A 25,887-nucleotide genomic window follows, 5' to 3' on the forward strand; every position below is an offset into this window, starting at 1 on the left:
GGTGTTTTGCTGTAAAACACAGGCAATGATATCACTCACCTCAGCCAATACAAAGTGACACAGTCTATGCTGGTGGGTCAGAAAGGCATCAGGACATAATCACGGCTCGCTCCATGGGTGTTTCTTCTCCCTCCTCCCCTGTAGCCAGAAAACAATAATTTAACAAAAAAAAGTAAATTGGAACGGTAAGCGTGGTGGGAGGGCAGTAAGAGAAGGGGGGTGGTGAGGAAGGGGGACTGCCTTGTGCCCCACCTCACCAGAGGTGGCAGGAGCTCCCGGTGTGACACACATGGGACAGAGCAAGAGGCTGCACAAGCCCCTCATGGGTGCTCTTGGCCTGTGCTGCCCACAGGTGTGTAGAGAAGTGGGGAGAAAAAGACTCTTGAACCGTAAGAGAAGCAACTTTTCGTTGTGATTTGAAAACCATGACTCTGTTGGCAAGTGGAGGTCGTTTATTTAACTTCCTATAAAACAGGAAAACCTACAATGTAGCTGTAACGTGGGGGTCCCTCCACTTTCTGTGGGAGCTGGTGTCTTACAGCCACAGAGGTTTTTTTCCTTTGGCACTGCTACACACCCTTGAGGCAAGGCTGAGCAGAGTGAGGGGGGAAACGGGGATTTTTTAAGACACATTCTGAAAGACATATTTTGAAAGCTCTGCTTTTATTCTGTAGTGGTTAGAAAATCCCCAGACAGACCCAGAAGGAAGGGCTGATCCTCGATTTGGAAACTAGGATTATGATAGTTGGGTTTCTCCTGTTTGCTTACACAGAGGAGGGTGGCCTCAGGAAAACCTTCAGGATACTGGAACATTTTAACATTGTGGCATTTTACCTTGTTGCCTTTTTTTGTTACTTTTGCCATTTTCAAATTTGTCATAAAATCTCTTCATTTTGCTACGATTTAATTTGCCCCTTTGGCTTGTCAGATGCTTTGAGGGATCTTGGTTGCAGCAGCATAAAAACAATGGCATCTCCAGAAACTGAATGATGGAGCTGTGGGGATTAAACACTTATAATGCTTGTGCTGGATGACAAATGTCACTTTAGGGGTGGAAAAGTCAAGTGGCAAGACCTGGAGGAAAGCCTGACCTGGCTTATGTTTTCTCTCAGATCTGCGGCAGAGAGCAGGGGGGCCGGAAATCCCACTTACTCACATGGGATAGTTCCGGAGAAGCTGGATGTTGTCAGACCGGAGAGGTCCAGACACTGGTGGGAAGAGGGCCTGGGACAGCTCCTGGAAGGATGAAAAAAGGCGCTGTCCTCGGGATTTGTGACAGAGCGTGGCGGTGGCTGCCAGCCCTGTGCTCCTGCATCACCGTGAAGCTCCAGGAGGGAGGGCGGAGGTATTAATGTGTGAAATTGTAGCGAGAAGGAAATACTTTCTCACGCGGCTTGCAGTGGTTTTCTCGCAGTTCAGCCGTCCCACGCGGGGGCCGTGGGGCCGCGGGTACAACACTCCATCGCCGGACACCCACACGGGTGACCGGAGACTTCCCGTTAGCACCGGCCGGCTGGTTCGGGGGGACAGCAGAGACTGCCCGCTCCCTGCGGCGAGCCCGGGTGCGCGGGGAAGGGGCGGATCGCGGGGGTCGTGAGAGGAGCGAGGCGGCACGGCCCGGCCGCGGGGTCCCGGTGGGCTCCCGCCGGCGAACGCTGCCCCGCCGCGGGTCCGAGGGGCTCCGCCGGAGGACGGGGAGGAGCCGGGCCGAAGGGGCTCCGGCAGCGCCAGCCCCGCGCCGCGCCGCGTCCCCGGCGGCATGGGAGGAGAGCGGAGCGCGGCAGGGAGCCGCCCGCCGGGCCCCGGCATTGGCGGCGGCGCAGCAGCGCTGGCAGCGGCGGCGCCGGGAGCCGCGGCCGCCGAGGGGAGGGGTCCGGCTCCGTGCGGTCGCGGCGGAGCCGGCGCTGCGGCAGCGGCAGCGCGGCGGGGCGGAAGTCCTTTGTTGCAGCCGCGGCGGCAGCAGCAGCAGCGGCGGGAGCGGCGCGGGCACAGCTCCCCGTCGGCGGCCGCCGCCTCTCCCCGCGCCGCGGTAAGCGGGGCCCGGGGGCCGCCGCCGGGACCCGGGGAGGAGGAGGCGGGAGGCGGCCGCAGCTCCGCCGGCGGCGGGAGGTGGGAAGTGCCGAGCAGCGGCGTGGCCCGGCGCGGCCCGCCATAGTGGCGGCGGCGCTGCCAGGTAGGGGCTTTCCAGCCGCGGCCGGTCCCTGGCCGGCGGCCGGCGCGGTGACCTTGCGCCCGGCGGCCGGGCAGGGCACGGCGCGGAGCGGAGCGGCGCCGCGGGGACCGCGCGGGGGCTGAGCGGCGGCGCCGCGGCGGCGGCTCCGGCTCCTTCTTTCCCTCCCTCCTGCCCTCCCTTCTGCCTTCTCTCCGGGGGTCGCGGCGGGCGCGCTCCACCTGCGGGGCGGGGGTCGGGGGATGCCGCGCTGGAGAGCGAGAAGCGGCCTGCGGAGGTGCAGGGGCGAGAGGCGGGGAAGGGAAGGGCACCGCGCCGCCCGCGTGGCTCCGGGGCTCGAAGTCGCGGTAAACATCTCGAGTGCCGCTATCGCGCCTGGCCCCGGCCCCCGCGGTGGGTCCCGCCGCTTCTCTTCCTTTTGTCTTCACAAAATAAACGCCCCAAAACTTCGAGTGAGTTGCGGTAGTTTAGCGAAAAACGGAGCGGGGCTGCAGCCTGGAGGGAATGCTCCACCCTGCCAGGCGGGAGACTTGGGTTTCACTCGGGGCTGGCAGTGCGCTGGATCGCCGTGGAGGCGGCTGGAAAGGAAGGGGAATACTTTTGTCACTTAAAAAACAAGCCCTGGGCCGCTGTGGGAGCGGTGTCGAAAGTCTCGTTCTTCAAAGGACTCCTCTTTCCTGCCCGGATAGAAAGGTAGTTGAAGAGAGTAGAGGAAATGGGACTGAAAAAGCTGTGAGTTTGGGGCTGGGGTTTTATTCTTTTCTGTTTTTCAGGATTTTTTGTAACTCAGTTTCTCAAGTTTACTCTGTTTCAGCTGATACAGGAGTGCCGGTTCCTCTTGACACGTAGGCGTTGGTAAACGGGTGGCATGGCTTGGATGCTGCTTAATATTTGGGTGTTTACTGCCGGGTTGTCATTTGCTTGCATTATTTCCCTCGCACTCGAGTATCGCAAGGTACAGCACGCACTGCAAAACTATCCGGGGTTGCAACAGTGCGGTGTTCCTTAGGCATTTAATTACACTAAACAAACATTCCTTTAATTAAAGGTGTTTGTTTAACATTCCTCATTACAGCGCTTGGAAAAACCCACAGAGCAGCCGTGAACAGGGGGATGCGGGCTTCTCGTTTTTTGCCGAATTGCAAGTTAAGCTTCCATGGCGAGTGGGGGAGAGGTGTTGGGACCATATGGCCGTGGGGAAAACCGGCCAAACGCGAGCGGTGCAGAGATTTTCCTAGGCAGCAGCACAGCAAGTTAACAAGATTGTGGAGAGATTTTTGGATGGCTGGCCAGAAAACCTGAGGAGTAACAAGTAGTATTAGTTGCACTCTGCTGGTGTTTGAGGTTGCAGGGAACCGGCAGGCACCCACTGGGGAGTTGGATGCAGGTAATGAAGATGTGGGTTGGTGCTGCGTGGGAAGCTCAGAGAAGTAACAGAAGCCACTTCTTCCTAGTAGCCTGAAAATTTTGTGTGGAATAAGATCACAGGCTTAACAGATGCTTCAGCTCTGCTTGCAAAAGTCTTTCCCTTCATCAGCCTCAACCACTGTTGTCACTGGCACAGGAATTAGCAGCGATTACATTGAGAGTGCTCATGCCAACCAGGGATTTGGGTTTTTCGATGCTTTCTTACTCGAATATCCGCGGCTGCTTCTTTCACAGACTTCTGTTCTTGCTGACAGTGGAAAGCCCTGAAAATCCAGGATGCACAAAGCCACAATAGCTATTTACCTGCTGGATGGAAATAGAATAGCTGCTCACAACTGAGATAATGAAACGTTTCCTGATAAAAGCCCACTGTCCTTTCTCTTAGTTGCTACAGCTGGGCCTCTTACTGGACCTCACACACATGTAGAGTGAGAAGCCATGTGTTCATTTTTCAGTTTGGGCAGTGGTTCTTCAGCAGTTGGGTTATTCTTCCCTGCCTTTGCTTGGGAATGGTAAACACCCTCACCCAAAGAGTTTTGCTGCTGACACAGTGTGTGGGCACAACAGCTGAAATAATTTGCATGAGGACCGTTTATATCCTCAAAGTGGTCTGGTAATTTTTAATTTGTGCACACAGTGTCACTGCAAAACTCCAGAATTCACTGGCTGTTGCCTTTTCTCCCCCACATTAGACATATCTCAATGGATGGAGATCTTAGTAGCCTTATTTTCATTTTTAGTATGCTGCAAATAAAATGTGAAACATTTAAGACCAGGAAGAGTCAAGAAAACCTGTAGTCTGATTTGTGTGTCACAAGTTACTGTGCTTCATTCATGTACCTCCAGCAACTTGTTACACCTGAGTCCAACCTGTATTTAGCCAAGGATCCTTTCCTGGAAGGCACCTGTGAGTCTCAACAATTTGAGGGTCTCAAGACATGGTTAAACCACCAAGATGCTTCCAGAAGTTGAAAATTGGTGTAACCCAGAGAGCCGAGATGAAAAAGCTCATCTTTCTGCTGCAAAGCATAAATTGGGTGTCATAGTTTTTTCCCCCACTAATTGTCTCTTTTAAACATATCATTACCATGTTGCCTGACAACTGTAAAGGTGCCAGATAAAAGATAACTGTGACTTTCTAGGGCCAACCCTTGTGGCTAGCAAGTTACTTTAAAGGACTGCATAAGGTCTCTCTAGGACTTCTGCTCCCTAGATCTGATCTGAAGTTGAGATGGGGCTTTAGCACAGACTTAGTTTTATTTTTTTATGTCAAGATGTGTTCCTTATCTTTTGAGAAGTGTTCTAACCTAAGACTATGTAATGTATCTTAACTAATTTTCAGTTAGCAGTTGAGAAGCATTACCTGCTAAAATTTGATGTCTGTTTCTCGTTTGTGGGCCTGGATGCTGAATCAGCAGAGAACTGCTGGCTGAGCAGTGGAGAACGGGGCATCCAGGAGCTCTGACAGCTCATGCTGGAGGCTTTGGAACATCTTCCCTTCCTCTGGTTCAAATGTTGCCCAAGTGCCATGAAACTTGTTCCTGTACATTGCCCAGGAGTCTGTTTAAAATGAGTTGATTCAGCCATGGGGATGTATCTGAAGATGAGTATCTGCCTCTTTGGAATCATCTTCCCGACTGGCATGCCTGAAAGGCAGGCGATTGAAAGAGCTGTGAGAGGAGGATAAATTATACCTTTAGTCCTTCATAGCCTGAATAATGGAGCTTAATTACATTTTCCCTGGCAGTACATGGAATTCCCATAGCTGTTTTAATTTATGGTCAAGGCTATGCTTGCAATGCAAACTGATCCATTCTCACTGTTGAGGTGGACAATTGTCACTTGGCCCCAAGTTCTTTGCTATTTTTTCAGCATTTGTGTAAAGTGAGGCACCCAGAGTAATCTCTGTGGCTTCCTATTGAGTATATCTAGGTAAAAGTTGTAGCCTGTCAATAGCTCTGTGGTCGGTGCAGTAGACAAACACATTTCTTGGGCATTGTGTGGAGAATTTATACATGTTCTGTAGGATTTTTCTGCAGCATGTCAATGCTGTCATTTAGGAATCCAGGCTTTTTAGTAGATCTAACCCACAATGGCAAAATTAGGGGGAAGAGTTCTTGGGAACCCACACCAGGGTGGGGTTTGGAGACAGATGGTGACGGGATTTGCTTTCTGATCCTCGTGCGCTTGTTTTTTGGATAGCTGGGCGTTGTTTGCTTGAGGTTTTCTAGTCTCATTTTCTATTAGCACCAAATTCTCCACTCATTTATTACACTTTTGTCCAGCCTGTTCTTGGTTTCCAGAGAAAAGCAGCCAGTAACTAAGCATATAAGCGCTATGTTTTTGCCTGCTCAGCAGTGGAAATGCTGGGTTTTGAAAACCACCTACTAATTTTAGGAGCCGAAAGGCTCCTGAATTCTGAACCTTGTGGTATGTCTGTTTTAAAGACAGAGAAGCTAGGCAAAAGAACTTCACTACTTCTTTGCTTGAGGACTTTTTGTACTTTTTTTGTTTTAAAACATCTCAGAAAACTTTGAGTGTGAGGAAATGATGACATGGAGCTGTAGTAAATAGCTGTTTTTTCCTGTTAGCAGACTTACAAACAACATAATTGGTTAGTCTAGTAGTGCAACTTAAACTTGTTCATGGTCACATCTTAATAGTATCTAAGTGGTGCCTCAAAAGAAAAGCCTGGTGGCAGACAAGTAGCTTGAATCAAAGTGTGGCTGTGTAAAAACCAAATATTTACTAGGAAAATAAAATGCTTATGGAGATTTGGAGTTTGAAAATCAGAGTGAAAATACTCAAATCAAATACTTCCAGTTTTCATTTTCATATCAGATGCTTTTTTAGCACATTTTTCCAGAACACCTCTGTGTCATTCAATATTACTTACAACATGGCCTGTGGTAGCTTTACTGCACAAATCAATCACTACTGAAGATGGAGTTATTTGGGTTCCTTGGACTTGGGAGGTTGGTGCCCCCAGGATTTGGATGCTTCACAAAGTGTGCTAGTCCCCTGGGCAAGTGGCTGGTGATTGTCCTGTCTTTGAAAAAGAGGATCAGAAACAATTAAAAGCTTTGGATTGACAAATTGTATGGAGCTCTACTTTTCCAAGATACTTGGATACTTGATACATACAGAGGCTAGCTCCCACTGGCCTCAGTTGCCACCAGTGGTGTTTGCCTGTGTGAATAAAACGGACAGCCAAAAAGTGCAAGCCAGTCTTATTAAAAAAAAACAAACCAACAACAAACAAACAAACACACACACACAAAAAAACCCACTCAACCAAAAATAAAACACACACACAAACACCCCCCCCCCCCAAAACAGAACAGAAAGGTTGGAATTACTTGTCCTGACATTGACAGCAATGAGATTATGTTCTCCAAGCAGTATTCATTGCTGTGAGATCGTAGTTTTTGTTCCCTACCTCTCATTTACTTCATATCCTCCAAATGCTTGGCCAAATGAGCAGGAATCCTGTCTTGTACTGCTCAGATCCAGGCCTGGACAGATCCAGAGGATGTGCTGAGAAAGGGAAATTCTGGTAAGAGGGGTGGAAGAATATACTATGATATATACATAATATATGTGTATACCTTGAATTTTCTGTAAAAAGACCTGTTTTCATTCTAATACCTGCTTTTTTTTTTCCTAAAGCAAACTTCAAAAATAGTTTGCAGTACTGATCCACCCACATGAGTGATAAATGCAGATTGCTGCCATTTTAGCAATTAAAGTAACAAAATAATGATGAATTACCATTTTCTGAGAGCTTGCTCTTGCTGGGAAGGAGTTTGTCAGCAAGCCTGTCGTGCTTGTTGATGTGGATGTCGTGCTTGATGAAAGGGATGGCAGGCTTGGGAATTTGGGGTAGTTGGATGCTGTAATTGTTTTCCACCCATTCCCCAGAAAGAGCATATCTGCATTTTTTACCCCTTCTGCCCTAGGCCCTGCAGCCTGGCTCTTCCCAGCCCCTTGCCCAAGTGGCTTCTTCCCTCCACCATTTAGACCCTCAATGCACCCATTTTTAATTCCCACTGCTACTTCCTAATCCCAGTGCTCTTCTCTTGGCTCTCACTCTGATCCCAGCCTGCCCTTTTCTTCTCTCCAGATTTCCAAGGGGTTTCTATTACATCCTTCTTACATTTCCCAAAGTCCTTGTGTTTTCTCTACATTTCCTGGCTCTGGCTCTCAGCCAGAACTGGGCATCATCTCCATCAGCTACCATAAGAGAAGCTGAGACCCCGTGGTGAGTCATGCTCAGGAGCAGTCTCCAGGAGGCTTTGCTATCAGCTGTGACGTTGTGGAGGTGGCACATAGAACCATGCAATGGTTTGAGTTGGAAGGGGATCTTTAAATGCCACCTAGTCCGACTCCCCTGCAATGAGCAGGGATATCAACAAAATCAAGCTGCTCAGAGCCCAATCCAGCCTCGCCTTGAGTGTTTCTAGGGATGGGGCAACCCTCTGGGCAACCTGTGCCAGTGTTTCAACACCTTCATCATAAAAAATTTCTTCCCTCTATCTGAATCAACCCTTTTGTAGTTTAAAACCATGCCAGAGCTCTGTGCAAAAGGGGATTTCACTGCAGATGGCTCAGGCAGGCCCCTGTGTACTAAGCAGCTGCAAGAGGATGAAATGTTCTCAGTGAACCTGTATTCTGAAGTTTTAATAACTTAACAGAAGTCTGAAGTGTGAATAAACTGATAATTTGTATCTTCTCCCCCTCAAGCATAGAGCTTGGCCAAATTCAGGCAGATTTTTATATTGTGATAACGTCTCTAAGACATAACGCTTTCTCCCACATAAAGTGTCTCCTCAAAGATTTTGGAAGAGAAACTTTTAATTTCTAAATGAAAAAAAGAATAATCTGTATACATGAAAGTTTTCTCCTAGCCTCATTTTTGGAACCATTTTGGCTGAGCTTTTCTGTGGAGGAGGGAAAAAAAGTAATCAGTCCAAAATTTCAGCAGGAAAGTTTTACTGTTGCTGGTTGAAATGTGTCAAAGTTTTAAATAGCCTGACACAACCTCTTGTGGTGGGAAGTCACATCCAGCAGGTTAATACAGCATCCAGAGGGAGGATGCCAGGACTTTCATTAACATAAATAACCTCTTACACTTTGTTTTAATACCTACATGTAATACTACTGTGGTAGAGACCAAGTACATGTCAAATCCAAAACCTTGCCATCCTGCTCAAGCAGCCTCATGCTCGACCCTTTTTTCCCTGAGTGGTGTTTCCCTGAGTGGCATTCCCAGTGGGTCATTGTTGCGTGTCAGGATCTGTGTGCTGAAAGCTTTTCTTCAGGAGTTCATTTGTCAAAAGGAGAAATATCTTTTACCATTTCCAAAAAAGAGGACTTGAAAAAGGCGAGTTTGTGTGCTGTCACTCATTGTTCCCACCATCTGGAAATGTCCCCATCTGCAGGTGCCTGCAGATAGTTTGTGATCACCTGTTTTGTACAGGTTTGCTGCTCGTATTGCTGTTTTTCTATTGGGGGACACAGTGGATTATATCTAGTGTAAAAAAACCCAGAGTTAAATAAAACATTTAAAAACATTTTGCCAGTTTAGGAGGATGGGGAAGTTAACATGAGCTGTCCTGAGCCTTTTCTTGTCCTGTTGGCAGCTCACACCAAGAGGCCAGTGGTGCCTTAGACTGCATCATCTCATTTTCTCATTGGTTTTTCACTTTTAGAATGTGGAAGTTGAAGTTAATTCTTTATCATTATGCAGCTGCCATTCTTAGTACAATAGATTGCATTACATTTAAGCATCTAATGAATTGCCTCAAATCCAAAACACGTTACCACTTGGAAGAATATGAAGTGCACTTTTATTATTGATGTCAAGAGCTTTGCTGTTCTTCACAGAAACATCTGAAATCACCCAGTGACACAGACAATAATGAGTTTCTGTAGAAAAGATGTGGAGTTGCTTCAGAGGTTCTCCTACTTTGAAAGCCACTGCCTTGCAAGTTAGTAAAAAAGAGAAGAATGGATTCCATGCAACGAGTTGCATTTCTGCAGTGGACATCACTGGCCCAAGCCAATCTGAGAATTATTATGGCAGGGTACTAGCCTGGAATTCTGGGTGTGGAGGGTTGCATGGAGAGGAGAGGAGCAGCTGCCACTCAGATACTTACCATCACTGTAGTTCAACCCAAATCTCAAGGTTCCTGTTGCCAGACAAGGTCTTGTGCTGGTGGTAATCCATAGGAACTGCTCTGTGAGTTGGCAGTAGGGAATATTGCTGGGTGGGGTGAGCATGTTCTTTTCTTGAGAGCTTAGGAGCCTTTCTGCTGTGGCAGTCCTTTGTGGAATGAAGAACGGGGATTTAATGCTAGGTTTCCTTCTTAACAAGCCAGGCAACGCCTATGACTTGTGAATTCAACACTAATTGTGGAATTTAATTTCTCTACCCATTTTTCCCCCTAGGAGATGTAAGCTGTTAGGAAAATAAAAAGAAAAATGGAGCAGTTATGTGTGTATTGTGTTTAAATTTTGGACAGTTGAAAGAGTGGTTGCAAATCAATCCGTGCATTTCATTGAGTCATAAAATGCCCTTAGTATATATTATTTGCTAGCCTGTACTTTATTTGTACAAACCTCTTACAGTTATTTACATTGCTTGCAATAACCTTTCAAAATGTTAACAATCTTCATTACTGCTTTATGTTTTTCATTTCAGTTAGAGTGTTCTCTATACCCTCTTCTGGTTCCTCACCCCCTCAGCCTGCGCAGTTAGAACAGCTTATGTGTATCAGTCAAGGTTTTCCAAAGTGAGTCGTGACTAGGTGTTGGCCACACTTGGTGAAGTTTGTCTTTAATCAAACTCACACCTCCTGTATGGAGTACATTTCTTCTGGATATTTTGATATACAGAAAAGCAAACCATGAATGTTTGCTTCCTCTTTTCTCTTGAGCACGAGTTAGTCCTTTCACATAGAGCAGCCTTCAGCACTGGCAGACCTTTTTCTCCAGTCTTTGCTGAGGCTCCATTTCACTGTGGCTCCACCTCTGGCTTGCTGGCTCTCTCAGTTCTCCATTGCTGAGTTTTTCTTTGTCCGGTTTCCCATCTACGTGTTTTGGTTACATTTCAGCGCTCTGAACGAGTGGTTTTGAGAGCAGTTGGAGGCACCGCGTGCACCACTTCCTGCCTCTGCAGTCCCTGTGGCTGTCATGCAGCTCGCCTGGTCACCATCTGCAGCGGGCTCGAACGTGGGACGTGCCACCACAGCCGGGCTGCCCTCTGCTTCTGAGCAGGAGTTTGAGTTTGCAGTTCCTGGTTTGCAGGATCCCTTGCAGAGAAGGTTGAGATGGTCCCTCAGCTGCCACAAAGAGCAGAATATGGGGAGTAGCTTGTGTGGGTGCTCTGTTGCCTCTTAATTTCCCTAAGTGGGTAGGGAAAGACCAGTTGGAGCCTGGCCTGGTTTCCAGTGTGTGTTGCATCATGTGCCCGTTGGACTGACAGGTAAAAAGGCAAGTTGAGACTGAAGAGTGGTTTCTGACAGCCAGCGTACCTTGTATAGGTGTTGTCCTGGGGCCATCTTACAGAAGTCTACCCTGTGAAGTTTTTCAAGTTCTGCATTCAGAATTCATATCTGAAAACCTTGGCTGTAGGAGTTTGAGATATACTTTCTAATTTATATTCCAGCAGCTCTGATTGACATGTGTACTGCTTATGTTTATTAGTTTACTAGTCTTGTAGGTCTAGTGGTGAGCATATGGAATTATGGATGTTTTCACTGGCATCAATATTTGTAAGTAGTTACCAGCAGAGATATCCAGACAGGAAGCTATACCTCAGACTGGCAGAATAGGAAGATCTAGAGAGAAAAGAGATGGCAGTTCCTCCCTACGTTTAAGTAGGCTTTGGGTTTTGTGCTCGTGATTTAACAGATACCTTTTTCTTTATGCAGGGCTGTAATCGAAGTACAAGATGGCAAAAACCAGCCATAGCAACTATGTCCTTCAGCAGCTAAACAAGCAAAGAGAGTGGGGCTTTCTGTGCGACTGCTGCATCGCTATCGATGATATTTATTTTCAAGCACATAAAGCAGTCCTTGCTGCCTGCAGCGCCTATTTTAGGATGTTTTTTATGAACCATCAAAACACTACAGCCCAGCTGAATCTAAGCAACATGAAGATTAGCGCTGAATGCTTTGATCTTATTTTACAGTTCATGTATTTAGGAAAAATTATGACAGCCCCTGCCAATTTTGAGCAATTTAAAGTGGCCATGAACTATTTACAGCTATATAACGTACCTGAGTGTCTAGAAGATATACAGGACACAGACTCATCTAATTTAAAATGTTCATCTCCTGCTTCTAGCACCCAGACTGGTAAAATGATATTTGGTGTGAGAATGTATGAAGATGCACTTACTAGAAATGGCAGTGAAGCAAACAGGTGGGGCATGGAGCCACCAAGTTCAACGGTAAATACATCCCATAACAAAGAGCCTGAGGAAGAAACTTTGCAGCTCAACAGCTTCCCCGAGCAACTGTTTGATGTCTGCAAAAAAAGCACCACGTCCAAATTCTCTCACACGAAAGAGCGCGTGTCACACTCGCGCCGGTTTGGAAGGAGCTTCACCTGCGACAGCTGTGGGTTTAGTTTTAGCTGTGAAAAGCTACTGGATGAGCACGTGTTAACATGCACCAACAGGCATTCCTACCAAAGTGCTAGGTACTACAGTGCTGAGAAAATAGACTTTAGTGAAAAGAACTCTACTTCTAAAATGATCTCCACACAAACAGAAAAATACAAGGGGGAATCGAACCATGCTGTGGACGAGTCATCATCTCCCGTGTCAAACATCACGAGCAGAAAAAGCAGCACAGTTGCCTCTGAGACATCAGGTGAAGAAGGAAGTAGAGCCTCTGAGAGGAAGAGGATTATCATCAAGGTGGAGCCAGAGGACAATCCTACAGATGAGCTGAAGGATTTTAACATTATCAAGGTGGCAGATAAAGACTGCAATGAGTCTTCTGACAATGATGACCTAGACGATGAACAGGAAGAGCCGCTTTACAGATACTACGTCGAGGAAGAGATGAGAGAGAAGAGAAATGCTCGGAAGACTCTAAAGCCTCGTTTATCCATGGATGAGGATGAAAGAAAATGTTTGAAAAGTCCACGGCACCTTAACAGCAAGGCTCCTTCAGTGCAGGAAGATGTGGAGAATGCTCCCTGTGAACTTTGTGGGCTAACAATCACTGAGGAAGATTTGTCCTCTCATTATTTATCCAAACACATAGAAAATATATGTGCTTGTGGCAAGTGTGGTCAAATACTGGTCAAAGGCAAGCAGCTACAGGATCATGCACAGACCTGTGGAGAGCCCCAGGATCTGACCATGAATGGGATCAGAAATTCTGAGGAGAAAATGGACTTGGAAGAAAACCCTGAGGAGCCGTCAGAAATAAGGGACATGATGTTTGCAGAGATGCTGGAGGACTTCAGGGACAGTCACTTCCAAATGAACAGCCTCCAAAAAAACCAGTTATACAAGCATTCTGCCTGTCCTTTCCGATGCCCTAATTGCGGCCAGCGTTTTGATACTGAAAACCTAGTGGTTGAACATATGTCAAACTGCCTGGAGCAAGATCTGTTCAAGAACTCCATGTTGGAAGAGAACGAGAGGGATCACAGACGTAAGCATTTCTGCAACCTTTGCGGGAAAGGATTTTACCAGCGTTGCCACTTGCGGGAACACTATACCGTTCATACCAAGGAAAAACAGTTTGTTTGTCAGACATGTGGGAAGCAGTTCTTAAGAGAGCGCCAGTTGCGGCTCCACAATGATATGCACAAAGGCATGGCCAGGTATGTCTGTTCCATTTGTGATCAAGGAAACTTCCGAAAACATGACCATGTACGGCATATGATATCTCACTTATCAGCTGGAGAGACTATATGCCAGGTCTGCTTTCAGATATTCCCAAATAATGAGCAACTGGAGCAGCACAGGGATGTTCATCTGTATACATGTGGAGTATGTGGAGCAAAATTTAATTTGAGGAAAGATATGAGATCCCACTATAATGCCAAGCATTTGAAAAGAACATAAGCATAAACATACTGTTAAAGCATTAAGTTGGCAGCAGAGAGAACACCAAAGCAAAGCATAAGTATAGTAAAAAAATTTGAAAAGGAAAAAAAATTTTGAAAATAAGTCTCTTTTTTATTATTTTTTTAAGACCCTCCTAACCATAGGTGTCTATTTAGGCTCATTAAGTATAAAGCTTTGAAAAGCATCATGTGTTTAATTATTACATTTTCACTGTTTCCTAATACCAGTTTCTGTTCTTAATTTTATTGTTTTACTACGTAGATATACAAATCATTATTTTTAAACTGTAGATTAAAAGCACAATGTTACCCCTTCACTGACTGCTATTAAACAGTTCTCGGATCCATGTCCGTAAGATGAGTGCTTTAATATTTTCATGTGTTGTTTCTTCATGTGAAAGTTTTAGAACTCAGCGATTAATGCGCAAGAGCATAATTTTTCGTAATCCCCAAATTAATTTTCAGAATGGAAAAAACCAAACAAACCAAAACCCAAACCAGCAATGCCAAGAAATAACCCTTTGCGCTCTGACTCTGCTGTAGGGCACAGCTGGCTGTCCTGATCCCCCGCTTCTTGGCTTTGTTGGAAGGTGCTTCCCAGGGGTGAGAGCGCATAGGCTCAGTTAACCCTTGCAGGCTCGGGCTGCTGTGCACAAGGGCATGGGAGTTAATGACTGTTGGGATAACTGAGGGGTTCCAGCACAGTGGTTGTTTTCCAGACTGGAAGTCCTAGCAGAACTGTTCAACTGATGTTGGCCTTTCTTTCACTGTCTGTACCTCTGTGGATATATTTAACCTGCTTATCCTAACATACAAGGGAGGAGTGGCTGTGGTAGGTTGCTAGGAATGCAGTATGGCCATGTGCACTGAAGACTGCATTTTCAGCCTAGCCGTGAACCGTGCCTTGCTGCTTGTGTTGGAAAGTTAAAAGCAGGGTGGGTGTGGAGATAGTCCCATTGCTTGGGACCTTAAGAGTTTTTTTGCCTCTCTTGTTTTCATGATACTTTATGAATGTTCTGTTTTTCAACAAGAATATAACAAGAAAAGACTGCAGAGTTTGCTTAATAAATGTAAAGATATTTTATGCCTTTTAAGATTCCTTTCTGATTCTAGCAGAGTCCTAATCTATGCACCTTGTCTCTTAATTTAATTGAATATAAAAATCCTACTAAGTACCAGCTGACACCAATTCAGTGAGGCACTCTGGCCTTTGAGAGAGCAACTGGCTTTGACTCTTAGGCACTAGCTGTCTAAACGTTTGTTAAGTGTGTGATTTGTGATGGGGTGGAGGAAAAGAACCTAATACGTAATTGTGGAGAAAACAATTAAAAAATAAAACCTAGTTGTACTTTCTCCCAGCAGATCTCACTTTATTAAAGAGGGTGGTAATGCTATTTCCTGCTGAGCTTTGGAGGGAGGAAAGTAATTTAGATCAGCAATTAAGGCAGTTGGATTAGATGATCATTGCAGGTCCCTTCCAACTGAAATGTTCTATCACCTCATGTGCCAGTGGTGGGGTTGAGAATAGGAGCCAGGAGCTGATGGTGTAGTCCAGGGCTTTCATGTGCTTGTTTCTGTCAGAGTTGAATTTCATTCCTAGTTTCTTGGGGATTATGAGGAGTATCGAGTTTTAATTTAGACAATTCAGAGGACTGAATACAATTCAGAATCTCCACTTTAACTGTTAAAAGTAGTGTGAGTTGCCTTGCATTTATTCACTTTTAAATGTGCATTAGGATTTCTCTGGTTGACACATGTGTGCATTTCTGCAGTGATTTAGGAGGCTCCCCCACCAGCCCCTGGTCCTGAGCCAGCAGCTGCTCTGAGGCACCAACTGCTTTGGGTGCAGTTTAGTGGGCTTTTAGTGTTTTGCTTTAACTTCTCAGCCCTATCTTTTTCTTGCATGATGCTGAATCCTCGATAGCATTGAATCCTCGATAGCACTGGGGCCAAAAGGCATGAATACACTCCAGCACTCCAGAGCTGGGGGATTCATACACTGCACACAGTGATTCTCTCACCATGTGGGTTATCCCTCACAGTATCAGCTGGATTGGGAAAAGCAGGCAAGGGAAGTGAAGGAGGACTGGAGAGCACTGGGGGAGCTGGCAGGAGGGTCTTGTGGCACTGGAGGAGCAGGAAGACTGAGTGTGAGAAGAGATCCTGAGTGGGAGGGAGTGGCAAAGGCAAGCAGGCAAGGCAGGACTAGAGCGGTGCAGTGGGAAGCAAATCCCAAAGGTGGCATGGAGGGGGTGGCTGGAGGAGTGGATAAAATGTCCCGGCTGTGAGACGAGAGTGAGGATGACTCAGCTTGGCTGGGGAGCTGTGGGCCTGAGCCATGAGCTCACGAATGAACGCGGGTTGCGTACCAAGCACGGCCGGCCCCGCTGCCCGCAGCGCTGCGGGGGCGCAGCACAGCCCACACTAAAGACCGTGCTGAAAAGCAGGAGGTGACCTCTGCCATGTACGGGATCAGTCCTGAATTCAGTGAAGGGCTAAGGGTGATTTATAGAGCCCCCTGCTCAGGATCAGGAGCCCTTGTTTACAGCCTGTTGGTTTGAACTTGACCCAAAAATGTTTCTTAAAAATTGTGACTTCCTAGTGTTAAGTAGACCTGCCAGCTACAGAAGTTAAATGGAGAAACTGAGAATGATGGTATTTATGTGTACTATCTAACTTTATAAACACCCTGAGTACCTCTGTTTTTCAATTATAAGCTGTGTTGTAGTAGCCTTTCAAAGTAAAGTTTGTTAAACCTTTCCAACTGAACTTGAATTGATGTTTTTTCCTGTTCTAGTGAAACAAAGCCTTGGAGTTCACATGTATGAAAGTCCATGCTAAGGCTCACAAAGAACATGAATTGCACTGCAGGGAAGCTTAGAAGTGGATCTACTTACATGTAGGCAGAAAAAATCAGAATGACTGAAGTAGCCTGAGAAGTGATCAAGGGGAGTATAGGAGAACATAAACAAGTCAGCCTGGCTTGCAAGTAGATGGGTGTTTAAATAGATGAATATTTAAGATGACATGTAAAAATGTGCAGGGGAACAGCATGGGACTGTTAGAGAGAAGGCCTGGAGTGACAGGAGGAATTTGGCTGCTGTGAAAGGGGAGAAGGTCTGGGTGCTGAGGCAGCCTGGGGCTGGCCACTCCTCCCCAGAGGAGTGTCATGTCATGTTCTCCCCAGAATGTGACAACATCTGCAGGAGAGTGAAGTGATGGTGTTTCAGTGCTCCTACCATGACAAAATTATTTAATGTGGAGACAGAACAAAAGCAGACATGAAAGTTTTGCTGTTACTTGAAAGATCATAAAGAGGAAGGAAAAATATTTTATTTGAGGTCTCTTCCTCTAATTTGTACTTTTCTGTTGCTATAACATTGTTCCTTTGCCTCTCCTTAGTGAATATGAGTGAGTTAAAGCACTTATCTTTAAAACTGGAGGTGCAAGAATTGCACAAGGCGTAGTCAGAAAGAAGAAAGATTTGCTGGATGCCATAAATTATATTTTTAAGTGATTTGTTATTCTTATTTTTGGAGGACCTCTCTGTGTTCTGTTGTTTTTCTCATTTTGGCAGTGCTGTGGGCTGCAATCCTGAGAATTTATAAGTGGCCAGCCTAGCTCTTAGCTTTCAAGATTTACTGGAAGTTAAAAAGAGGGAATTCATGAATACCTGGTATGAGCTTTAAAATATCACAAAAGCTGTTGAGCTTCTTTTTCAGGAGGAGGATGTTTAAAATGTTAATATATATATACTTGTAAATGTTTCCTGCTGACTTGTTAGTTCAAAGAGTATTTACATTTGTGTATAATGATATTTGTAGCCAACAGGTCTGTGGAGAAATCTTGGTTTCAATAAATAGAGTATCATGGAATTCTAAGAATTTATGCTTTAATTAGGGGACTTCTCAATGTAATATTTTCAGTTGATGTAAAACATATAATTCAGTGTATTTTTTATTCAAAGCTGAAGACAGAAAATATATTGCCCTGGAGAATGTATTAAAAATACATTGTTATAAAAGTGAATAGTTTGACTACACTATTGTATTTGAATACTCTAGTGCTAAACCATCAAGAGTCTCAAAGCTATTGGTGAGGACATGAATTTGCTCCTGGAGGCTGTGCCACCTTGAGCCCTGGCAGCCCTTTACTTCTACCCCATTGGTTTCAGCTCTCCTCTCTCTCCCCTGTGTGCCACCCTCTCCATTGTCAAAAAGCACAGATCTATGTAGCTTCACCATGAATTGAATCAAACAACAGGCTTTTTTCTATTCCCTCTGGGGCTGTTTTTTGGCTGGATCAGTTCCCTGCTGTGCTTCCCTCTCCATCTCTGTGTCAGATCTTGTGCAAGCACAATAGAAGGGGTGGCATGAGAGGAGGAATGAGTGGCTGGGAGGGGGCTCGTTTGCTTAAAAAGAGCTGTACCAGCACTCAGAGCATGTCCCAAATTTAACTCGGTCTTTGTCTCCCCCAAGCCTCCTTGGGGAAGCTGAACTCTTATGTTCATCTCCTATTTCCTGATAAGGAAAAAGGCAGCCCAGCCTTTTACAAATGAGACACATCTCTGCTATCTGCCCTCTTCGTGAGAACTGGAAACCTTCCTGCATTCAGCTCATCCCACAAATATGCTCTGGAGCTTTCTTAGTGTTTCTTGAAGCAGACTGGGTAGTGCTCTGTGCCGCTGGGTTTGTGTGGTTGGCCTGGCCCCAGGCCAGGAATGAGCTGGGCCCCTTGTCTGGCCAAGCACCAGGAATGGCTCCCACCTTCCTCTGGCCTTCCTGCCCTCCAGCTGTGGGCCCAGATGCAGCTGTGGAGCTCCTCTGTTGCCCTGTGCCCCTCTCTGCTTTTCACAGTAAGGGGAGACAGTCGTGTCATTTTTGCTCTAATGCTGAAAGCTCGGGATAATTCCATGTGTAAGTTAAGCTGATGCTGGCAGTATCTTTTACTATCCCTGTGTGCTTCCGACTTTTAAGTGCTTCTCAGTCTCAGAGGGTTAAAAATCAAATCTTCTGACTTCCCTAATTCTCAGCTGGTTTGATGCTTGTCACAGACTTAAAGACCTACAAGATGAAGCATGACTAATTTGACTTTATAGAAGTCTGCTGAAGGCTAGAAATTAGGAACATGTTTTCAAAAGCTGACATTTCTGTAGTTCTCAGCCATAAACCAGTTTTTTGTATTTTCTTCCAACTTCCAGAAAACTCCTAAAATATTGCTGTGCAGTGTATTCTTGAGATGTGTGAGTAGGCTGAGATTTTGTAGGGGAAACATGCCAAAAATCAGGACACATTTTATAAATTAAGTGTCTTTTGCTACTTTTACAGTCACTTCCACAATTCTGGAATTAATTATGATTTTATTTTTTTTAATGCAGAAAGACAAATTTAATTTATAACAGGGCAGTAGAGCTCATGACTCAGGAATCACTTCATCATGACTATAAATATTCTGCCCTTAAACAAACAGCCCACGTCCCTTTTCATGTACTTGAATGACCAGTGCCAACTTCATAGGAGAAATGCTATCAGATCTTTATTTGAGTTATTTTTTCCCTCAAATATCTTGTAGGGTGGAGATTTTTTTTGTTAAGACATAAGAAAACAACGCTGTGCATCATGCTTTTCGAGAAATGGTTTTCAGTAATTCATGCAGATTCCTTGTGTAAGAGTAGTTAGAAATACATTTTTTAAGTTTCATATTAATATATTAAAGGGAACATAACAGAACTGTGACATGAGAAATCCTCAGATGGTCCAAGGCTTTGACTGTCTGTCTTGTGTAGCCAACATGGCACACCTCACCCCAGCAACCTTGAGGTTCAGACGTGGTCAGGATCTCAGATTCTCTTGCAAGAAAATGAAAAGGTTTAATCCTTTCCTGTGCCTTCTGGCATACTAAAAACCATAGTAAATCTTCCTGCAGCTACAACCACAAAAACAATGCTGCATCTAGAATTTCCGGTGGGAGGGAAAAAAAAAAAAAAAAAGAAATGGTTCAAGAACTTCCCTCTCTGACAAAGTTCTGCTGCATTTACTGTTTTCACTCAAATTCATGTGTGATTTGCATCAATGAGATTTTGCGGTATATATTTTTTTTTTGTTTGCAAGTAAGATGTCACTTCAGATGAATACGTCTTGTAGTTCTGTAGACATCTCAAGACTCCTGACAGGGAGTGAGAGCAGTCCTTATAGGCCTCTAAATCCTGGAAGCTGTGTAGATTGTAGGAAATCCACTGGAAATTAGGACTGTTGTAAATCCTTAGTTTCTCAATTTGTCTGTCAGGCAAAGTGCCATCAGTGTCAGCAACTACCAAGGTCTCTGCAGCAGCTGTGTTGCCAACACAAAAGATGCAAAAATCAGTCTTTCCCCCTCTCTTTTCCCCCATCTCCCCTGATGACAAGGTTGCTATTTTAAAAATGCATCCTTTCAGCTCTTTTATTTGCCTTCTGTTTTTTTTTTAAAAGGAAGATTTGCTTTCTTCCTGTTTTAAAGCAATGACTAGGGCTAAGAACTTGCCTTTTTTTAACAGTTCTCACATGTTCAGTTGAATCTACACAACTCAGTAATCCCTGTTCTCTCCTTTTTAGGTAACCATCCCACTACATTGCGGGTGGTCACCAGAGGGACTTCTGCTTCTGACTCCCCAGAAAATGAAAGGGAAAAAACCATATTGTCCTTCTCTCCATGGCAAAAGCCCCAAAGACTATGAAAGTTTGTGGAAATGCAGATAAGCTGGCTAAAAATAGAGTTTGCTGAATACCATAAATTGCTTTTGGTTTTGGCAGCAGATACACCAGACTTCTGGTATTGGTTACGCTCCTCTTACACAAGTCGTTAGGGTTTTTATTTAGGATGCTAAAGATGGTGCTCTGGTTTCTTCCCTGCCTGTGGGTATCCTACTGGTACCTATTGATACAGTCCCAGCTTCCAAACTACTGAGATTCTGGTTTCTAGCCACTGGTTGCTGAATTACTTAGACAAATCAGAAATTTAATGAGACAAAATCTAAAGTATCTCTCCTTTGGGAAAATAGAGTAATATTGTAGGAAGAGGAAATAAAGGATCCCTTGGAACTGATGAAGAAATTGTCTTAGTATGTCCCACAGCCCAAGAGAGAGCTCAGATGTCTGAGCTACATTGTTATCAGGTGAATTAAATAGAAGTTGTGTACACTTACATATGCTGTAAAATATGACACTTAATATTCGCGTGCCTGGAAGTCTGAGGGTTAGCCCCACCTAGTCTGCTTTCAGATGGATTGTGTTTCACTTAGATTTTACTGGCCATGGCTGACATGGTCAGTTCTGCCAGAAAAGACAGAGGTCCTAGTGTGCAATAACTTAAAAACTGGAAATTAACTCAGTCAAGACACAAGAGATTTTACAGTAATTGTTACAGTTTTTTTTTCAGTTTTAGTTTGTTCAAAGAGTTAAATAGTTCAAAGGCAGTTTCCTTTGGAGAATGTTTATTTGATCAAGTTCAGTGTGGCTTAGACCCCAAATAGAAATACCAACTTCAAACAGAGCACTACTATGAGAGAAGGAATAGCCTGTGGCCTTCCAGACCTCACAAGCTATGTTGGTTTGTTACACAGAGTCAAAACAAAGATGTCCCTTAGCACAGATATACATTAACTCAGTGTATTTCACACACCACATCTTTTATCTCCCATCTGCTTCTCTCCCTGGTCCTTTGGGCAGTGACAAAGTCACTGAGATCCTGGATGAAGTACAGACTCCTCAGTGAAAAGCATATACAGTGTGACTGGACCATCCAGGCTACTTAGACTGTTAGAGAATGTTAGAGGAGCTACTGCTCCTGTTTACTAAGTTTGAAGTACTACATCCTTTGGATTTTGGAACAGTGCTTATCTTTGCTTCTTGGTTCCCTTTACATTGCAGGAAGCAGCGTGAGGAAGAACCCAGTGGGTGCTTGTCTTAGATGGAGCCTAGAAGATCTTGTTGGCTGAGGCATGTTGTTGTTTTGTTTCTTCAGGTCCTTAGCTGGCTAAATCTTCAGACTTCTAATAAATGCACTAAGCCTTAAAAAAGCATTATTAATGCACAATGAGATACACCAAGTTCAGCCACTGAACCTAAGAATGGAACCCATGCATATGCTGTTAGTGCAGGAACCTGATATTGGGCCAAATCTGGAGAGTCATCTTTGATCTGTCTCCAGATCCTCCTTTTATTTGTAAATATCCAGCTAATCACAGACTTCCTCTGACTTTGATGAAGTGGAAGGAGCCGCATCCTCTGTGAGCTCTGGGAAGGGCTGGAATTCTGCAGATGCTCAGGATGCGGGGATGGGGGTTCCAGCGCCATCTCGTGGCTCGCTGGGAACGCGCCTGTGCTCGTTCCCAGGCCTGGAATGCTCCCGTTTGCTGGGAGGAGGGTGAAGCGGATCCTCCCGCTGCTGTGCATCCCCGAACAGCTTCTGTGCTTAGGGCAGCTGGGCGATTTTAGAGTATGCGAGGAGGGCAAATGTTTTATCTCTGATCTCCCTTCCTGTGGGCTGCAGGCTCTCGGCAGTGCCGGCAGCTCTGTGTGTGCTACTCCCCGCCCCACCACAGTTGGCACTGATTAGCACGATTTCTGCCGTCTCATCGGAAAAATGTGATTTAATATTCACAGGCAGCCCACCTTCCCGCACTCTGAGGTGGTCCCACACAGCACAGCCAATGTATTTGAGGGAGGAGTGGAATGAAGCTCAGTTGTGTGTGTGAATTGTCTATGATTTGCAAATGACAGAGATTTTGGACTGCAAAGTGCAGGCCAGTATGGTAATGAACAGCAATGGTAAACACTGATGTTGCCTGGGAAAAAGCAGTGCTCACATGCATACTGTAGTCAAAGCACCTTTTTTTCCTCCTTTGTTAGTTTACAAAAACAAAACAAAAAACAACCCAAAACCCAAAAACCAAAAAAACCCCAAACAAACAAAAAACCCCCAACAAAACAAAAAAACCAAAAAAAACCTCACCCCAAAACAACAAAAAAAAACTTCCTGACTTCTGAGCTAGTCATGTAAGAGTTACTTTGCAATAACAGCACCAGTCCAGTAGTGAATTCCCCTCCAAGATTTTAAGAATGCGGTAGGCAGACACATGGCCTGGCTGCCAGAACCAGCAGTACTTTGAAGGTAGCAGTTTGCCTAAGACTTGTTTCCCCTTGTTCACATTGCCCTCGTGGCACAAAACAAAAGCCTTTTGTCCCAGCTGGCCTTTTTGCCCACCTTAAGTTTGTGACATGGCACAGAGTGCAGATAAAATACCAGACAAGCCTGGGCCTGGCACATGCAGTGAGTGAGGGCCTGGCCACGGTGCACACCGAGGTGTGGAGCATCACTCGAGGCTTTCCTCTCAAAGGTGTGCCAGGAAAATCAGCCCTGAGCTGGCCTTGAGGATGCTTTGGCAGGTAAGTAATGCAAAGAGCTGCTAAACCTGGCTTCATGTGCAGCCTCTGCAGTGTAGACACAACCACTTGGGCCAGGGCTGCCACGGTGTCATAGAAACACCAACTGTAAGTTATCCAGAAGCGACACAATTGTATACTTTGCACAATGTGATTCACATATCCAGAGAAGTCAGTGTGCAAAAAACCCCCCAACAAACGCAACAACTCTGAGGATTGAGCTCAAAAATTGCATCCATGCATTTCCAGTTTCTTGATTATTCCTGTTTGACACAAAGCTGCTCATATTTGTCATGAACTAGTGTGGTTGAAAGAGACTTACAGAAAATGTAAATATTTATATAATTTATCTGCATTTAATCTAAAATAAGAATCTGGGGTGTGTGTGGGTGTGTGTGTGTCGAGTAAATATATAACAGTTACCTCTGACTTAGGCAAGATAAAAAAACCCACAGCCAAAAATACAGTCAAATATGAAGCAGTAAGAAGTATTCAAGAGTGGGGATGTTCCAAGCTATAAGTGGCTGAGGGGAAATAATACTTGTGCAACTTTTTGAGCATCCACTAAGCCAAGCCATAAGCCACTGCTGGAAAGTAATACATACAGTATGGAAAGTTACTTCTGGGAGGTTTGGGAAGTGAAGTTTTTCTTCAGCAAATCTGTAGCTGTTTTGAAAACAGAAAGCAAAGGAAAAAGAAGCAAAAGTTTTTGAAACAAGATGACAACATTGTTTAAGGTCGTGTTCTGGTGGGGTAGGGGTTGAAGGAAATGTATGGCTTTTTAAAAGAGTTCCTGACTGTGGTGGGTGCTCTGACTATAACTGAAGGATGGGTATTTAGAGCAAAACCACACATGGTGAGGTGGGAGGGACCACATCATGCTAGCAAATACAGTACTGCAGTGCGGGCTTCTGACTTTTAATATTTTTCTTGCATTTCTTTTCTGCATGGCAGTAGTGAAATAGGGACTTCTAAGCTTCTGAACAACTGAGAGAACCAGATTTGGAGAAGACATGAGGACGAACTGGTCGGCAAAAGATTTCATAAAAACTCAGAACCTCGTGTGCCAGATCTGAATTGGCACCACCTTTGCTTTTTTGACATACTGCAGCAGTCGCAAAAGGCACCAAAGCAGTCAAATTAGAACATGCAGTAAAAGTTGTTTTGGACTCTTCCATGTATTATAAATCTTCCTTCCTTGTGACTATTACTTACAGCTGTAAAAAACAAATTTGAAATCTTTCATGGAGCAGACAGCCAAAAGAGGCAGATGCCAGGTGTTAAGGGCTGCACTGAAATGAATTTGCAAAATTTCTATTCACATTCTGGAGTGCTTCTTTTCTGAAATCAGGCTTCTTGGAGTTGCTGTCAAAAACTGTGTAGATTTTTTAGTTCAAACATTACAAGTGTATACTCATGCACAATGCTAAACTATAAACATACTATGTAAAAAAAAAAAAAAAAAAAAAAAAAAAAAAAAAGTGAAAAAAAAAATCTTAAAAACTGAGGACAGAGGGTCCGTGAGGAAGGACAGGATGGTGAGAGAGAGATCCAGCTGACTTGATTTTCCCTGCTGCCATGATCATCATTTGCAAGCTGAAGAGGACCCTCCATGGAGCACAGTGCTTGTACGTGGAGAGTAAAGAAATAGTGCTCTGGTCTTTTAAAAAAAATGGTGACAACTTTTTACCAACAAGGAGATGAGTAAATGTGAAATAATCTTCACAGGGCACAGGGTGCACCTTGTTCTGGAGCTAAGCCTTGCAAAAGCTGGCTCAAAGAAGAGGATCAGGTGTTTTGTGTTCAGATTTGAACATTTTAGGAATACTAATGTTTCCAGCTAAATTAAAGAGGAGGGAAAAACCCTAACCAAAAAAGCAATAAGGCAGTAGATATTTCAAATTAGAGCAAGCATGAATTATAAAAATATTAATTTCTTTTGCTTCCCTCAAACAACAGTAGATCAAATTAAGACGTGTAAGCAGACTAAACATGCTGATTATATTCTGCTGTAGTTACGTATCTTACTAATTCTACTCATGATATAAAAGGATGTTTCATTGTTCACTATAACTGTTATCTCAAGAAGAGTCTGTCTATAATTTTATTTATAATTGGCATCATTTTCATTACTGTTGTTACAAAGTGTGTACAATATTGTCTGTATTGCAGCTTGTATAGGGCATGTGTCTGTGCTTGCTTTACTCTTTTTGAGTTTATAAAGTTACTATACAAATGCAAGAAAAGATGTTCAGATATCTTTGAATGTGGTTGCTTAATCTAATTATGTAGCCCCCAATGTTTCAGTATATAGATGTTAAAGGTATCAGCTCTATTAACACATAACACCTTAAACCTTAATGTAGCTATTTTAAAAGCCTCCAGTGCAGCACTAGAATGCTGACACTTCAGTCCCAGTGGCTGTATGGAGCAAAGGTGAATATCTGGGCAAAGCTGGATACCACTGGGGGCTCTGCAGGGAGAGGGCATAAGATATCTAAAAGCAAATGGGATGTCCTTTCTATAGAAAGCATGAAGGACCTTAAGATTAGGACCACCATAAAGCAGAGGAGAGAAGGGAATACATTTGTAGCATCGCTTTCAAGAGTATTCAAAGTGTAGGACATCTAGAACAGGCTGTGACTGTTCTGTAACTTAGCAATTGCTTCCAGTCTATGTAGAGTATCAGTAAAGACATTCCAGGTTAGTTATCATCATCTTTAAAGCTTATTCTGTGCTTTGCAACAGTATCTTTAATAAAATACTCTTACAAATCTG

The 25,887-nt window shown here is 44.5% G+C and overlaps 1 protein-coding gene across 4 annotated transcripts; it reads left to right on the forward strand.

Annotated features, from left to right (window-relative positions):
• The first annotated feature begins 1,142 nt into the window (after positions 1-1,142).
• ZBTB1 (zinc finger and BTB domain containing 1) lies at positions 1,143-25,887 on the forward strand. Of its 4 annotated transcripts, XM_066321642.1 has the most exons (3): positions 1,720-2,029; positions 11,533-13,444; positions 24,064-25,887. In XM_066321642.1, the coding sequence occupies exons 2-3, from the start codon at positions 11,553-11,555 to the stop codon at positions 24,098-24,100; spliced, it is 1,929 nt and encodes a 642-aa protein (XP_066177739.1). In that variant the 5' UTR covers positions 1,720-2,029; positions 11,533-11,552; the 3' UTR covers positions 24,101-25,887. The 4 variants fall into 4 exon arrangements, with proteins under 4 accessions (XP_066177737.1, XP_066177739.1, XP_066177736.1 ...); XM_066321640.1 differs by lacking the exons at positions 1,720-2,029; positions 24,064-25,887 and adding an exon at positions 1,143-1,345 and having other exon boundaries at positions 11,533-14,046; XM_066321639.1 differs by lacking the exon at positions 24,064-25,887 and having other exon boundaries at positions 11,533-14,046.

The sequence above is a fragment of the Sylvia atricapilla genome, chromosome 6, assembly GCF_009819655.1.
Source record: "Sylvia atricapilla isolate bSylAtr1 chromosome 6, bSylAtr1.pri, whole genome shotgun sequence".
NCBI classification, from domain to species: domain Eukaryota; kingdom Metazoa; phylum Chordata; class Aves; order Passeriformes; family Sylviidae; genus Sylvia; species Sylvia atricapilla.

Excerpts from the sequence above, each read along its gene's own strand:
- ZBTB1 (XM_066321640.1), top strand. The coding sequence starts at position 11,553 with ATGGCAAAAACCAGCCATAGCAACTATGTCCTTCAGCAGCTAAACAAG.